Source organism: Electrophorus electricus, chromosome 26 (genome assembly GCF_013358815.1).
Source record: "Electrophorus electricus isolate fEleEle1 chromosome 26, fEleEle1.pri, whole genome shotgun sequence".
NCBI classification, from domain to species: Eukaryota; Metazoa; Chordata; class Actinopteri; order Gymnotiformes; family Gymnotidae; genus Electrophorus; species Electrophorus electricus.
In genome coordinates this window covers 3,306,248-3,320,016 of record NC_049560.1, presented here as the reverse complement: position 1 = coordinate 3,320,016, position 13,769 = coordinate 3,306,248, and the positions used below count along the sequence as shown (strand labels likewise).

At 42.6% G+C, this 13,769-nt stretch overlaps 1 protein-coding gene and 1 long non-coding RNA gene across 5 annotated transcripts; one reads left to right on the top strand and one right to left on the bottom strand.

The window, feature by feature from the left end:
- The first annotated feature begins 103 nt into the window (after positions 1–103).
- On the top strand, positions 104–7,323 carry LOC113591270. 3 transcript variants are annotated; one of them, XR_004775662.1, is made up of 4 exons: positions 104–137; positions 3,066–3,098; positions 3,498–3,762; positions 4,077–6,228. It is a non-coding gene; the product is annotated as an uncharacterized LOC113591270 (long non-coding RNA). The 3 variants fall into 3 exon arrangements; XR_004775663.1 differs by lacking the exons at positions 104–137; positions 4,077–6,228 and adding exons at positions 142–217; positions 7,249–7,323; XR_003412177.2 differs by lacking the exon at positions 104–137 and adding an exon at positions 142–217.
- Positions 6,290–12,785, bottom strand: LOC113591269 (guanine nucleotide-binding protein subunit alpha-11-like). Of its 2 annotated transcripts, XM_027031727.2 has the most exons (8): positions 12,516–12,785; positions 11,930–12,084; positions 10,815–10,999; positions 9,719–9,873; positions 8,618–8,746; positions 7,778–7,907; positions 7,295–7,448; positions 6,290–6,726 (listed from the first exon to the last, which is right to left on the bottom strand). In XM_027031727.2, exons 2-8 carry the CDS (start codon positions 12,078–12,080, stop codon positions 6,524–6,526), a joined length of 1,107 nt encoding a protein of 368 aa, XP_026887528.2. In that variant the 5' UTR covers positions 12,081–12,084; positions 12,516–12,785; the 3' UTR covers positions 6,290–6,523. The 2 variants fall into 2 exon arrangements, with proteins under 2 accessions (XP_026887528.2, XP_026887527.2); XM_027031726.2 differs by lacking the exon at positions 12,516–12,785 and having other exon boundaries at positions 11,930–12,377.
- Positions 12,786–13,769: the final 984 nt, after the last annotated feature.

Below are 13,769 nucleotides of genomic sequence, written 5' to 3'. Positions count from 1 at the left end.
TTTAAGGCATTCATTGCCACCACCACCTGCCAACTTTATTCCCCTGCACTACAAACACGATTTTTTAAACTATTACGGTAATGCTCTACCCCACTCACAGGTACAGGAGTGGGGAATGGCTGTAGAATGGTTACCGGGTATGTTTTTGAAGCCTAAAAGCCCTCAGCATAACACTGTTCATGAACAAAGCGCGTCACTGGGTTTGTGCGTCATAACTGTGAGTGTTCAAATATCTTTTGGATGTCCTTCTCTAATTGTAGAGTTCGTTGATCCTTGGCTTTGTAGGATTGAAAATCGAACGTTTGCTGTGCGGTGGGCTTTAGCCTACTGCGTTTTACAGACTCATTACGGGGGGCATTCGGCTAATGAGAATGGACTGGCTATCCTGAACGAACCGGCACAGTCTCCTCGGTATCCAAACGCCACAGTTTACATGCAGACTGCGTAATTATCGCGCATTTTGATAGGGAGCATTTCGTGCATTTTATAAGTATGTTCGCGCATGTTTGGAGTGTGAGGAGTCGATATATTCGGAAAGACGCAACGCTGAGAGTTTCGTGACTTGGGCTAGCTGCAGCTATTTCCAGCACAAGAGCCGCGACAATAATAATCGTCTCATGCAAAGAGGAAAGCAAATCCATCTTTCCAAATGTCCAACGACTGTCAGGCGTGAATATTCTTCTGTGTAATTCAGGGTCGTAATCTTTTGCCAGTCTAATTTTAAAATAAACGTGATTCAGTTTCCGCAATAAAAAAAAATAATGGCTGCAGTGTCTGGTTCGAAGTTTAATGCATCACTAAACCAATTCATTCACTGATTTTGACTTAACGGCACTTTCTGTTTCTGCACTGATCATTATTTTACGACTATTGTTTTAACCTTGATTCTGTTTTCCTGTCCATCTTTTAATACAATTATCTTAACTTTGATTTGCTATCAAATGAAAAGGGTAGAGGAGTATAACACAATTATCTTAACTTTGATTTGCTATCAAATGAAAAGGGTAGAGGAGTATGCGAAGGAGAATGGCACGCACGTCTAACGAGGTGTCTGTCGCTGTGACAGGACCAGAGTGCTGGGAAGGCGTCAGATATATTAACGTGGAGTGACAATCACCAGGGCCGTCGGATCAGAGTTTAGTACTCACTGGAGCGCACATTTACTTCTCTCTCTCTCTCTCTCTCTCTCTCTCTCTCTCTCACACACACACACACACACACACACACACACGCACGCACGCACGAAGATGCATTCACTTAGAAAAGGATGAAACTCAAAAATAGTGCAGCTAACAATAAAACACTGAACCAATTCTATAGACAGTGGGTAGCCAACTCAGAAATAATGCTGTTCGGTTTCATCCGTGTGTGTTCTTAACACTTGGGCTGGGGAAGTCTAAACAATACCTCACGGAGTCTCATCACTGAGAATGACTGTAGTAGGGCTATCTAATGTCCAGTGATGACATGTCCAGGCAGCAGAGTCTCTTGCAGTCTTCAAACGCAAACTGATGTTGTGGAATATGTAAATGACCACTGAACCTGCTCCTGTGTTGACTAACTGAAACTCTAGCATTTATTGTAGGGTGTTGTTTATTCCACTCATTGTTGTCTGTTATAGAGCTTATGTATTTTGCACTTCTAGTCATCAGCAGTGATCCCTGTATTTCTACAGTGTTCTAGTTCATTGGTATCTTGGACTATAACCTACTGTACTGGCTAGGATGTATTCTATGAGTAAATGACACAGCACTTTTGTAAATCGCTCTGGATAAGAGCGTCTGCTTAATGCCATGAATGTAAAAAACATGACTGAAAATAGCCTTGTTCAAAGCACAATATTTACAACATGTATTAAGCATATGACTGACTCAGTCAGTCTTGGGTACACATTGTTATATGGCTTCTCTGACTGACCAGCAGCTGGACTGACTGCCTTATTAAACTCACCTACTGAAGCCGAGTTCAGCTATGTGACTTTTGGTCTTTACACCTTTAGACTGATAAGGTACGTTAAAAACTGGTGTGGTTGTGTGATACAATGTGGCGACAGATCGCTTCAGGAAGAAATGCTATTTAAGGCCGAGAGGACCGCATGCACCCCCAGACACCAGTATGAATTATCACACGCAACCTGTTTTTAGCATAAACAGAGGTGACTTGTTCATTGTTTACTATTTCATCGCTGTGACAGAAGACTATACTGCAAAGGCAGATGGATGTATCGATGGTTATTGGTATTATGAATGTCACACACAGTTATGCTTGAGCAGTGGACTTCATAAAAGAACAGGCATCATCGCTTGGTTAAAACTTCTCCCAGCATGGCCCTAAACCCCTCCCGCTGCATGGGCTTCCAGTGCTAGCTAGCTTTAACTTTAATTGGGTCTGGGAATAACTCCTTTTCCAGACGCAGGTGGGTGCTGCTTGCTCGTTGTGATGCTCAGCAGACACCGGCATTTGTACCTGAGGATTTCTGAAGCTATTTCTATCAGGCAAAGTAATCCTTGCACTTCACTAAAATACCACCGTGGAGCTCTGTAATTTCCCCTTTGGGGAATGTTAAGAGAGGTTTGATAAAACAATCTCACAGTATGCCATCCACCAGAAAAAGTCCATACCCAGTGTAACTTTCAGGAAGGTCCAGGCCAAGTGTAGTCCTCAACTTTTGTTCCATAATGTTCATTTTTGCTTGTAAGTGTTGTAGCACACCTTCAGAATAATAATTTTAAAAAAACATGTATTGAGAGATCCATGAGTGGTCATGCTCCCCTCTGGCCCACCTTCTCAGGACTCCAATTCCCAGAATGCATTGGAACACCCTCTGAGGTCACCATCTCCAGAGCTGATTCCACACTTGCTCTTATTTAAGTAAAAGTTTCTCTAGAACATCTCTGTGTAAGGTATTGGCCTGCCAAACATGCATACTAAGCGCTTTTTCTGGCTAGACTTTGTCTTGTTTAGAACCATAACTTTCACTTCATCTCTCAATTTTTGCCCCTATGTACCTTTACTTATGATTGCATATATTCGTATTGACCTTGAACTGTTTGTTTCTTTTCCAGAATTCCCTGTATGCTTGTGTCTTGTTTATCTTGGTGAGTACCTTCGTTTGGATTATTATTATGAGTGCGATTAAAGTAATTTGTTCTCATTTCATCCACAGTTATTCTGAAACCACATCAGCCATGAAGAGCGCATGCACAGCTTAGCAAATATGTTTAAGTATCTTCGCCATTTTATCTCCCACACAGAAAACCATTAAATAAAGAGAGTAGGAGAAGCTTGACTGGATGCTCCAGCTGCAAGAGAGGGAGTTTCATGGCTTTCCTTCTTCTTGTTAGTCTTCCTGAAAGTAGACAATAAAAGCCTAGTTTTCCTTAAAGCACAGTAAAAGCCCAGTCTTCCTGAAAGCACATCGACTTTATTCAGTGCGAAGACGGATCGACAGCTTTACCGGATTCAATTTAGAGTTTTTGTTTTTTTCTTTTTTGTAGTCAGAGAAGAGGAATGCTGGTCTGAGCCAGTGTGAGACTCGTCTCCGTGGCTACTCGGAGCACTGTTCAGAGCGCCTTCAGCTTGAGGAAAGGCCTGGTGGTGCTGTGGTAGGAGTATGTGTGGATGACCTTGTCTTTTTCTGATATGAACGGGACAGACTCCCAGCATGTCTGGTCTGCTGATTTACAGAGTGTGTGGAGTAGTCTCGGATATATGGGGTTTGCAAAATGGCACCAGGAGACATCACTATAATCCCTCACTCAGGTACTTACACCGGTTGCATAACACCTACAGTAACAGCATCGGACATCTGTACATGTGAACACTGTTGTTTTTACATGTAGCCAAATAATGTGGGTGTCCAGAAATACTGTGTATATAACATGGGCAAAATCACTGACATTTCCACTCACTCCAATGTGTAAGAAAGAGAAAATAAACTAAAACTCTTTTTGAAAAACACAACATGAGAATATTAAAATGCCAGCTGTTCAATACCATTTGAGGGGAAAGATGGACGAATGTCTCTGTGAGTCTGACGCAAAGCCCTTGGTGTTTTATTTCATTTGTTTATACAGGTTAAAGGGACCAAAACTTCATTATCCTCAAAGGCCCCAAGTACAGCATAAACACATCTACAGTTTACATATAAAAACAGAAAGAAAGCAAAAATCCAAGCAGTATAAATCACCATAGAATTAAATACAAAACAAACTATAACACGTACTGATTCCTGTAGTGAACTAGCCAACTGGCAATAGAAAACATTTTTTCATCCATTTTGCTGGAGGAACCGGCCAGCCTGGCGAGTCCTGTGTGTATACTGTTTTTACTGAACTGCATATGCAACAGTAGTGTCAGTGTCACAGGTGTAATGTGGGCTGGATGTGGACAACTGAGAGTGGCGTCAAGCATAACAGGAGAAGGGATAGGCACATGGAAAGGTTAAGGAAGGATGACGAGTGTCAAAGAAAAAAAACCTGACCTGACTGACTGACACGTGAGGAGAAGATTCAAATGCAAAACAGATAGCTATTAATAAGCAGAATAGTGGGGGAGTAGGACTCATGATAACAGATGGTGCCCATCTTTAATAGATTCTTTTGCAATGCTAACATCAACTAATTCTGCCTTGGTCAAGATTGTTGGTTCCAACTCTTGCTACCATCTGCGCTACACATGTTCAGCATGTTCTAATTTGTACATTGATGTATAATGTCATATTTAGAAGCTGACCAATACTGTAATAATAATAGTAATAATAATAATAATGACAACCCTTTGCTTACACAATAAACATAGCTGACAAACTCTGAATAGTTTTTCAAGAAGTTGCTTCTAGTGTGGTTAATTATTTAAATATGCAAAATCTTCTGAATTTTCCAAATATTGATTTTTCCCCCCCTCAGATTATATATCTTTTTCCATTGGAATTTGTTAAGGATATCATTAAACATTTGAAATGGCCACATACCACCCTTTTTGGACTAAATTAGCTCTAAAGTGCAATGACTCAACTGGCAACCCCACTGAAGGATACCTAAACCACTGAAACCGTTTCCAAAAGTAACATACATCATCTATGCATACCATCATCCATCATGTACCAAAATGAAAATGAAAAGCCTGTTTAATATTGCATATTGTTAATAAATGCAGATGTGTGGCTTAACATACAGCTTGCAAGTAGTCTAGCGAATACCAGATTGATGTGATATTTTTCTGTCTAAAGGTCACCTATGTTCCACTGTTTCTACATTTAATTCACATGTCATACATGGAACATTCGGTTAGTTTACAGCCTGTAAAGAGACAAAAGGCCTTTTATAAAGCAGCAGTGCCTTTACCCCCAAACACAATCATTTACAAGTCCTTTAGTTAAAAAAAACACTAAAAACATAACTATTATAAATCACTATAACCAAATATCCTACAACTATTTTAAAAATTTTGTTACATAACTAAGAGTTGTTTAATTCCTTCATTTGACATAAAAAACATTACTCTCCAATTGGGAGTCAAATGTTTCTTAGGGTAACAAGTGAGTGCAGACACCACACCAAATTGTCCTTAATTACTCTCAGGCACTTCATCTTAGGTTATTTTTAAATATTTTTATATTTAAATAAATATGCAAATATTTATAAATGTCTCCTGCTCACAGTTTACCCTCTATACTCTTGAATGATACAAACAGCACGCATATCACGTGGGCCGGGTCCAGTATGGACATCATCAGAAAAATAAGAGTGGTACAGAAATCTAGACTCTCGTTAACAACAAGGATGGAGGAAGTACAGGCAGTAAGAGTAAGTAAAAGAGATTAGTGTAATACAAAAGATAAAAGCAGGAGATTGTAGCAGTAACTGTTTTTGCAGATTAGCACGTAGCAGGAGAGGGAGATTATGGCTTTAAATCAGCTACTTGGCCCTGGACGTCAGCTGCTTGGCATTATATAAGTGGAAAGCAGCTAACAGTCAGACGTTGTAGCATGCCGTGAAGACTATGAGAAGTGACTGAAAGGTTTCCTCTGCTGCTCTAGCAAATTCCAAAAGGATTTTCATTCATTCTAATGTCTCCAGGTAGGAAAATGGCCTGCCCTCCATGCGTGCGGACCCCTCGTGTCTGCGGTGAGGCATGCTCTCTACCCAGCAGGCACCAGGCCTGATGAGGACAGCCCTCCCCCATTTATATCATGCCATCACTACTCAAAGTATCATCTTTTTTCATATGAGCAAAAGAAGACCCCCCCCCCCCCCCCCCCCAAAAAAAAAAATGTATATGACGGCAGCATTGCATGGTGGGTAAAATGAGAACCTTTTCACTCTCTTCAGTTAAACTTTGTGTATTTGAGTTTTTTCCCCCGCTTTTTTGCTAGAGGTTGTTTAGAGTTGTACCGTATTTAAAAACTAAAACAACTAGGCCGATGGGATGCGCCTCTGTACAAAAAAGGCAAGAGGCGGTGGGGGTGGAAAGGTTCCACATCCCTGAGAGGCAGGGCCACGATCTCCACGACCTGGGCCCCTCACAGCACGCCATACTCCTGCAGAGACTTGATGAGCACTGTGTCCTTCACGTCGCTGAACACATTGCGGATGTTGTTGGTGTCAGTGGCACACGTGAAGTGCGAGTAAATGCTCTTGCTCTCCTTCTTCTCGTGGCTCACGGCCTGCTCCTTGTACAGCTCGCGGATGTAGTCCTTGGCCGCATCCGCGTCACGCTTCTTCCCTGCAGGGCACGGCAAATAAGAGGCAGGAGTCAGCATGGAGGAAGGAAAGAGTTGCAGAGAAAGCGAGGTGGGGAGGAAGTAAGATCATGTACGATACGACTCGGTGCTGTTGGCTGAACCGCTCCTGTGCTAACGCAGTACACGGCACCAGTGCCAGTTACCCCAAAACCTACGGGTCATTTTCAGAACAAGCCTGTCTTTTGGGTTTATAGCCAATGTCTTCAACAGAGCTGGTCAGTTTTAACAAGCACCACAGTGCAACAGTGCCCACCATCTAAGGGGCAGAACCGAAACCCTTCACGCAGTTCCAGGTGCAAAAACTGCCTGACTGCAATCCTGCCTGTTTCTCCCATGCAAAGAGCTGAGCATTTCATGGTTGCCATGGGCAACACAACAGGGGGGGGAAATGAGAAAGTGGTGGTTTGGAGATATAGAGATCTAACGAGAAGCGCATCCGTCCAGCTTTGTCCAGGCATCCCATATCAGCTTAAAACAGGATGGACTTTTCAATTTCCCATCAGGCGCATGTAACTGAAGCTGAGGTTCGGTCCGCCCTGCGTTCCGTACCTCGGAAGCCGGTGAAGTAGGACTGCAGGTCCGACGTCTTGATCTTTTCGGCCAAGATGTCCATCTTGTTGAGGAAGAGGATAATGGAGGCATTGGCGAACCATGGCGAGTGGATGGTGGTGTGGAACAGCGTGAGGCTTTCGTGCATACGGTTCTGTGGGGCCAGCAGGTTGCCAGTGCCGGGGCCATTCATTCACCGCCAAGAGATAAAGACACTTTATTAATGCAAAGCAGGACATGGGCAAGTCAGAGGAACCGGGATGCTTTGAGAAAAAAGAAGCATGTCAAGAGAGAAAGAAAAAATGAAAAGGTGAGAGAGAGAGAGAGAGAGAGAGAGAGAGAGAGAGAGAGAGAGAGAGAGAGAGAGAGAGAGAGAGAGAGAGAGAGAAAGAGAGAGAGAGAGAGAGAGAGAGAGAGAGAGAGAGAGAGAGAGAGAGAGAGAGACTGTATAAGGTGTGAGGTAAACAAACTCTTCCCACTTACATCTTTGTTGTTCTCCTCCAGGACCTGGTCATACTCGCTGAGTGACGCAAGGAAGATGAGCGATGTCACGTTCTCAAAGCAGTGGATCCACTTCCGTCTCTCTGACTTCTGCCCCCCTACATCCACAATCCTATGGCAGTAAGGAAAACGTGTATTTTAGATGAGACAAAGAGGGTGAGAGAGAGAGAGAGAGAGAGAGAAACAGAGAAACAGACACACAGAGAGAGAGAAACAGAAACAGAAACAGACAGAGAGAGAGAGAGAGAAACACAGAGAGAGAGAGAGAGAGAGAGAGAGAGAGAGATGAACACATCGTCTATGGGTTCTACTCAAGAACCACTCATAAGCCAACAGCTACTCAGAATGCACACTAAATGCTTTGGCATTAACAGAACTTGCAGCCCCCAGCCTGTCAAACACCAGCTCTGCAAAGACACACAGCACACATACACAGACACCACACAAGGCATCGCACACTGATGATTTACGTTTGGAATTTATGCCACCCTGGTCTGTGTTATTTTCATTTCTCGTGGAATTGATTTGCTAAGTAATGGCCCTGTCTGATCATGTCATCCTTTTTGCGGAGAGGAAATGGGTCGGATAGGGACAGGGGACATTAATGTCTTGCGGCACAATGGCGTGTCTGAGAAATTCTAATGCCACCATGAAAAATGACAATAAATCGAGTGTGGTGAGAAAACAAGTGAGCAACGTTGACACCGTGGCTCTTCGTGATGTGGTCCGCGTCCCCGTAGCGCAGGTCACGTCAGTGCAGTCCTCGTCCTGCAGCCATGCCCGGGGGTCAGAAATCATCTTTCGGTCGGCTTATTACTGTACCTGAGTGTGATCTTCTCCACTACAAAAGAGTAGTCATTGATCCCAGTGGTCGGAAAACGGACCCGTAACACGTCCTGGGCTGTGGGGATGTAGTTTGGAGCTGCTATTCGGTCCAGGTTGGTCATGAAACTAGAAAGGGATTGTTATTTGGAAGCTTAGTCACATGGCAGTAATCATGCAGTAATGTGCATTAGACTGTGCATGGGGGCATTATGTGGTTACCTGTATACGACACAAGAACGTTAGGTCTCAGAGGCATGCAAACAGAGACAGTTAATTAGATTGGGGAACACATGGAAGTTGTATTCTTTGAAGATGTGTACATTGTGTTATAGCGATAGTGCTGGTTTAGCCTCTGCCTTAATTAAATGTTGTCCTAGATTTGTTTGTGTTTCTTATCATGAAAGTGTTCTGAGAACTGAGTGCATAGAAAGAGATGATGGTGTGTGTGTGTGTGTGTGTGTGCAGGTTTAGGAACGAGCGAATGAGACACAGTGAGAGAAGGAGGAAGTCGTTGACGGGGGAGGAGCTGAAAGCTAACAGCAAAAAAGGCTTCACTCCTTTACGGGAAATTTGACAATAATCAGCGACGTGAGGCTTAGTTAACGGAAACGTACATGTATCTTTTGATCTTACGCACCATTGTTAATAGTAAGACGAGAATTCAGCGCTGGGAACAACTTACTGGCATTTGCCACGAAGGCAACAAAGTATTTGAGCATGCATTTGCGGTATTCCCAAGACCCTGCAGACTTCATTTCAAAGCTCAGATATGTGGCGCCACCTGGTGGCTATATCTAGATCTGCATTAACTGCATCACAAAGCATTGGACAAACCATCTTAAGCAAGCGTGTATCTGACAAAAACCATGCTATATTGTAGCATTCATTTTTAAAAGATACAAACTGCAATGTTTCTCAACCTTTCTAATGATCATTCCCTATAATATCTACATACATAGATAAAGAATCCTTTTATGTAAGTTATCCATAGCTCATATTAGCTTGGGCCAGCCAGTAAAACCACTGTAATACCACTGTAGGAGAACGCTGCCATTGACTCTGGTACACTGAACTGGAACTAAGCTCGGCAGAACTCACTATTCTGTGGAGTCCAGCAGCTGGTACTCTCGCCGGCGACTGTAGCAGACCTTGAGGCCAGAGTCTGCCCAGAGGCGCTGAATTGCTTCCACATAGGGCCGTTCCAGCTGCATCACCTGATGGATGTCTACATCTTGAACTCGCCGCGCATACATCTACAGATATTGAGAAAGGGAGAGTCGGGGGGGGGGGGGGGGGGGGGGGGGCAGAATCCAGGAATAAAGAATGTGTACGAGCACAATACACTCCAAGCTAACACGTTGCATCAAGACTCCCTTTACCAATATTATTTACATCAATCAAGCATCATCTTCAGCAATAACACACTATACGTGATGTCATGCAAGTAAGTAACATCTGTATTCAGTGCTGAACGTGGGCAAACGTACGATGACGATGACTGGGACACTGTTAAAAGCAGGCAGTGTTGCTAAATTTTAGAAGCTTACTTGGTGATGAGGGAAGAACACATGGTGTCCCACAGTTTTGTGAAAAGCCAAACATTTTCATGACTAGGTTAACTTCATGGTTTATGATGTCGAGGTTGCTAATCGTAACCAGTGCTGGAACGGATGCTAGTGTTGGCTAGTAGAACCACATGGAAAGTGAAACCCACATATTCTTCACTCTTCGCATTCTTCACAAACATCATTCTATAAGGAATTCTTTCAATAGCACTGACAGCTCTCATATGCCACCTGAATGACATATTTGTGAGTTTTAGTGGCAATATGAAAATGTCCTTTGAGTCGGACCAACTCTGGGCTTTGTAATGCAACTGCAAAGTAATCCTGATGTGTTTGGAGCCAGACATAAAGGCTGACACGGATAATCTGCTTGCAGAAATGCAATTGCACTTTTCTATTGTATTGTATGTTTTTATTGTATTGTATACTTGCTGTATACGTGTTAGAAAATGTTAGAAAATGTGTTACGAAGTCTCTCACATTTGAAGATGAAAGTTTTGGTGTGATGAGGTCAGACTAAATAGCCCATGGATCCCGTATTCACATGAACATGAGCTAAAATGGATGAACAACATGACGCAAAAATGCTGATTTAATTGGTAAGAGATGCAGGGCCCTGATGCTCTGACCTCATTCTGCTGGGTGGCATAAGGGATCTTGAGGGTAGACATGGCGGCTGTCATGGCCTTAATTGCTGTGAAGATGTTCTGGAAAACCAGTTTGTCAAAGGCACGCCTGTCATCCTCGGAGTAGCCCTTCCCATGGATGATTCTCATCTGTTTGATAAAAGTGGTTTTCCCGCTTTCTCCTGTGCCTGCCAGAGTGGAAAAAACAGACATTAAACACGAATAAAGAACTCCAATATTAATAAGTCATGTACTGGTAAAACAATAAATAAATAAACAGTAAACAGCACATGCAGGATGTTTCAGCATTGCTACCCATACACAATATACAGTGGAATGTAAACTATCCTGCTATGAACGAGGCGGCGAAACAGAGCACTTTAATCACAGGCAGGTAGACCAAGAAAGACTGACACTGGGCGTGTTGCATAGGGGCAGATTTGAATCGCGAATCTGATGTGTTTGAACTCATATGCTCCCACTTGCTTTGCTTTATACACACAGAAGGGCTAGTATAGCTCCGTTTTGCTTGTTTTCCGTCCATTGTTTGGTAGGGATACTCCTATTAATGCAAACAAGCTGTAACATATTATTAGGAAGTCATAGCTGTGAAAGCCATCCCTACTTTAATCACTGTTTCCCAAAGAGCAAATATTTGCTAATGAAATCAGCCAGCAACCTCTGTTATATCAATCTGGGAACAGGGACATGGTTGTAGAGAGGGAGGCTTACAGAAACGGACGACAATCCTCGCCTTTCAGCAAAAAGGGCAGCCTGTATCACAGCATTAAATTAGCTGCAACATGTCACTTGCTGACTGTGGTATGCTCTGACCTTAACAGTTTCATGATCAACTGACTGTTAATGACAGGAACAGTGCATCTCTGAAGCAACCCACACCAACCGGGTGCATGAAAACAACGTTTTAAGAATGTACTTATTTCATTTATTTATTCTTTCCCCCTCTATAGTTATTTATATAATACTTAAATTAGCCTGTGTTTCCAATGTATATCAAGCTGTATTACTCGCACACTCGGCAGAAACTCACATAAGCTTAATTTAAGTGTGGCTACGCCAACACTGGATACTGGATACACTGATTAAGTAGCACTCACCCAGAAGGAGAACCTTGATTTCTCGGCGCTCTCTCTTCTTCTGATCGGCGAGGATTCGCTTGATTTCCTTGTCTACTGCGATTGATTTCCTTTCATCCTCCGTCAGACAGCAGGTGCAGGTTCGGTAGCACCATCCGCAGCAGCCTCCCATCTCCCTATTATAATAAGTCGGAACTTCTGTGGATTACTTAAATATCGGACGGGTTCGGGATACGACTGAGCAATTCTCGCGGCAAACCTTCGATCTGACACGTATGTCTGTGACATGACATGTAGCCTAAATCGCAGTATTTGTTTGGAGTATCGTCGAGCCGAAGCTCAGTCTACATAAAGAATTCTGACGGTTATCTACAGTTTACTGGCTAAGCGAGCAGTGATTCCGTTGGGTGCCATTTTGCTGTTATGAGACAGACTTGATCAGAGGCACTGACACAGTTAGGCTATCAGTCTTGGACTCTCCCCAATAAGGAAATGCCACACTCCAAGCAGTAAATCAGTTATAGATTGATATAGGCAACACAGACTACAAGACAACATACTACCAAACGACTGGCCCAAGAGAAGGTGAAAATGTAAAACCACTTACCTTCATTCGTGTCGTACCTGTTCCGGAAGGTTAAATGATCTACGACTTTCAAAGAGAAATACGATCCATCTTTGCTTAGGTAAACTTAAGTTAAATAGACCGCAGCGTTACCTTTTCCTTAAAGTGCTCTTCGAAAACTAGACCTAATAGCAGTTGGGTTCAATCGCATTATTTTCGGTCACCTGTGTCATCCTGACCGCTGGTAACTTAACGAAAGACTATCTATACCACCGAATATGACGGGTATGCACCTCGCTGGCCGAGAGCGTTCCCATTGTATACCAGTGGAATGCGCCGTGAGTCAGCGGCACGCTACTGAAGGCTGGCCAGAGTTTGAGCCTCTACTGTCACAGTCGGTCGACGGTGATTTTTTTTTTTTTTTTTTTGTCATTCCACTCAGTTTTTACAAAGTTGGTTCAGTGCTGGACGATTAATTAGTTCTAGTTTAACAATACGTTTAACTAAATAATTGGTTACATATTATTTTATCCGCATCTATATGCATTTCAATAAAGAACAGCTTTTATATCCAGGAATTCTCTCCCCCCCCCCCCCCCCCCCAAAAAAAAACAATTAAATAAAAATCTATAGGTTTAAAAGGAATATTTTCTCTATGTTGTTTGGGATGGCAAACTGTTGTCCTTGTAACAACAGACATGTACATAGGAGCACAGACTAATGACATTTAATTGGAGAACAATAGGTAACTGACAGTGTGGGTGACAAAAATGGATTACTGAGTTAATGAATACAGTATTATGTTTCTGTTTTGATTGGAAATAGGTTAGTTGTTAAGAAAAAGACCTATTTGTGCATCTAACATTGCTTATTGTGTGCACATGCACCGCTGCAGTACCAGCTTTTGCTGTCTATAAACTGATTTGTAGTTCGAGAATTGTAAACTGTAAGCAGTGCATTTATTCATTCATATTCTATGGATAAGCGTCTTTGCTTTTACCTTATAAGTGACAGAAATTCTTCTTTAAGTTAGAGAGAAGTCTATTTCCACTTGTGAGTTACATACTAATTCTATGGATTCACTCACAATGGTCATACTGTATATGCGCACATCAGGTCCTCTTTTTGAAAACTTTCTCTGGTATTTGACACTCCTGTTCCTCTTCCAGTTTTCTGGATGTCAATCTTTTGTCCCCACATGCAAAACCGGTTTATCAAGCCTTTCATGCTAGAGCTGAATAAAATCCCTCAGGGTCAAGCCAAAAACTCCAGCACTTTAAGTCCACCTGGACCACC

Bases quoted from the DNA above. Each gene is read 5' to 3' on its own strand.
- LOC113591269 (XM_027031727.2), bottom strand. From the start codon at position 12,080: ATGGGAGGCTGCTGCGGATGGTGCTACCGAACCTGCACCTGCTGTCTG. The intron at 7,908-8,617 runs GTACAGTAATAA...TTACTGCCATAG, and splicing joins GTGGAGAAGATCACACTCAG to GATTGTGGATGTAGGGGGGC. The intron at 7,449-7,777 runs GTAAGTGGGAAG...CTGGCCCCACAG, and splicing joins TGGAGGAGAACAACAAAGAT to AACCGTATGCACGAAAGCCT.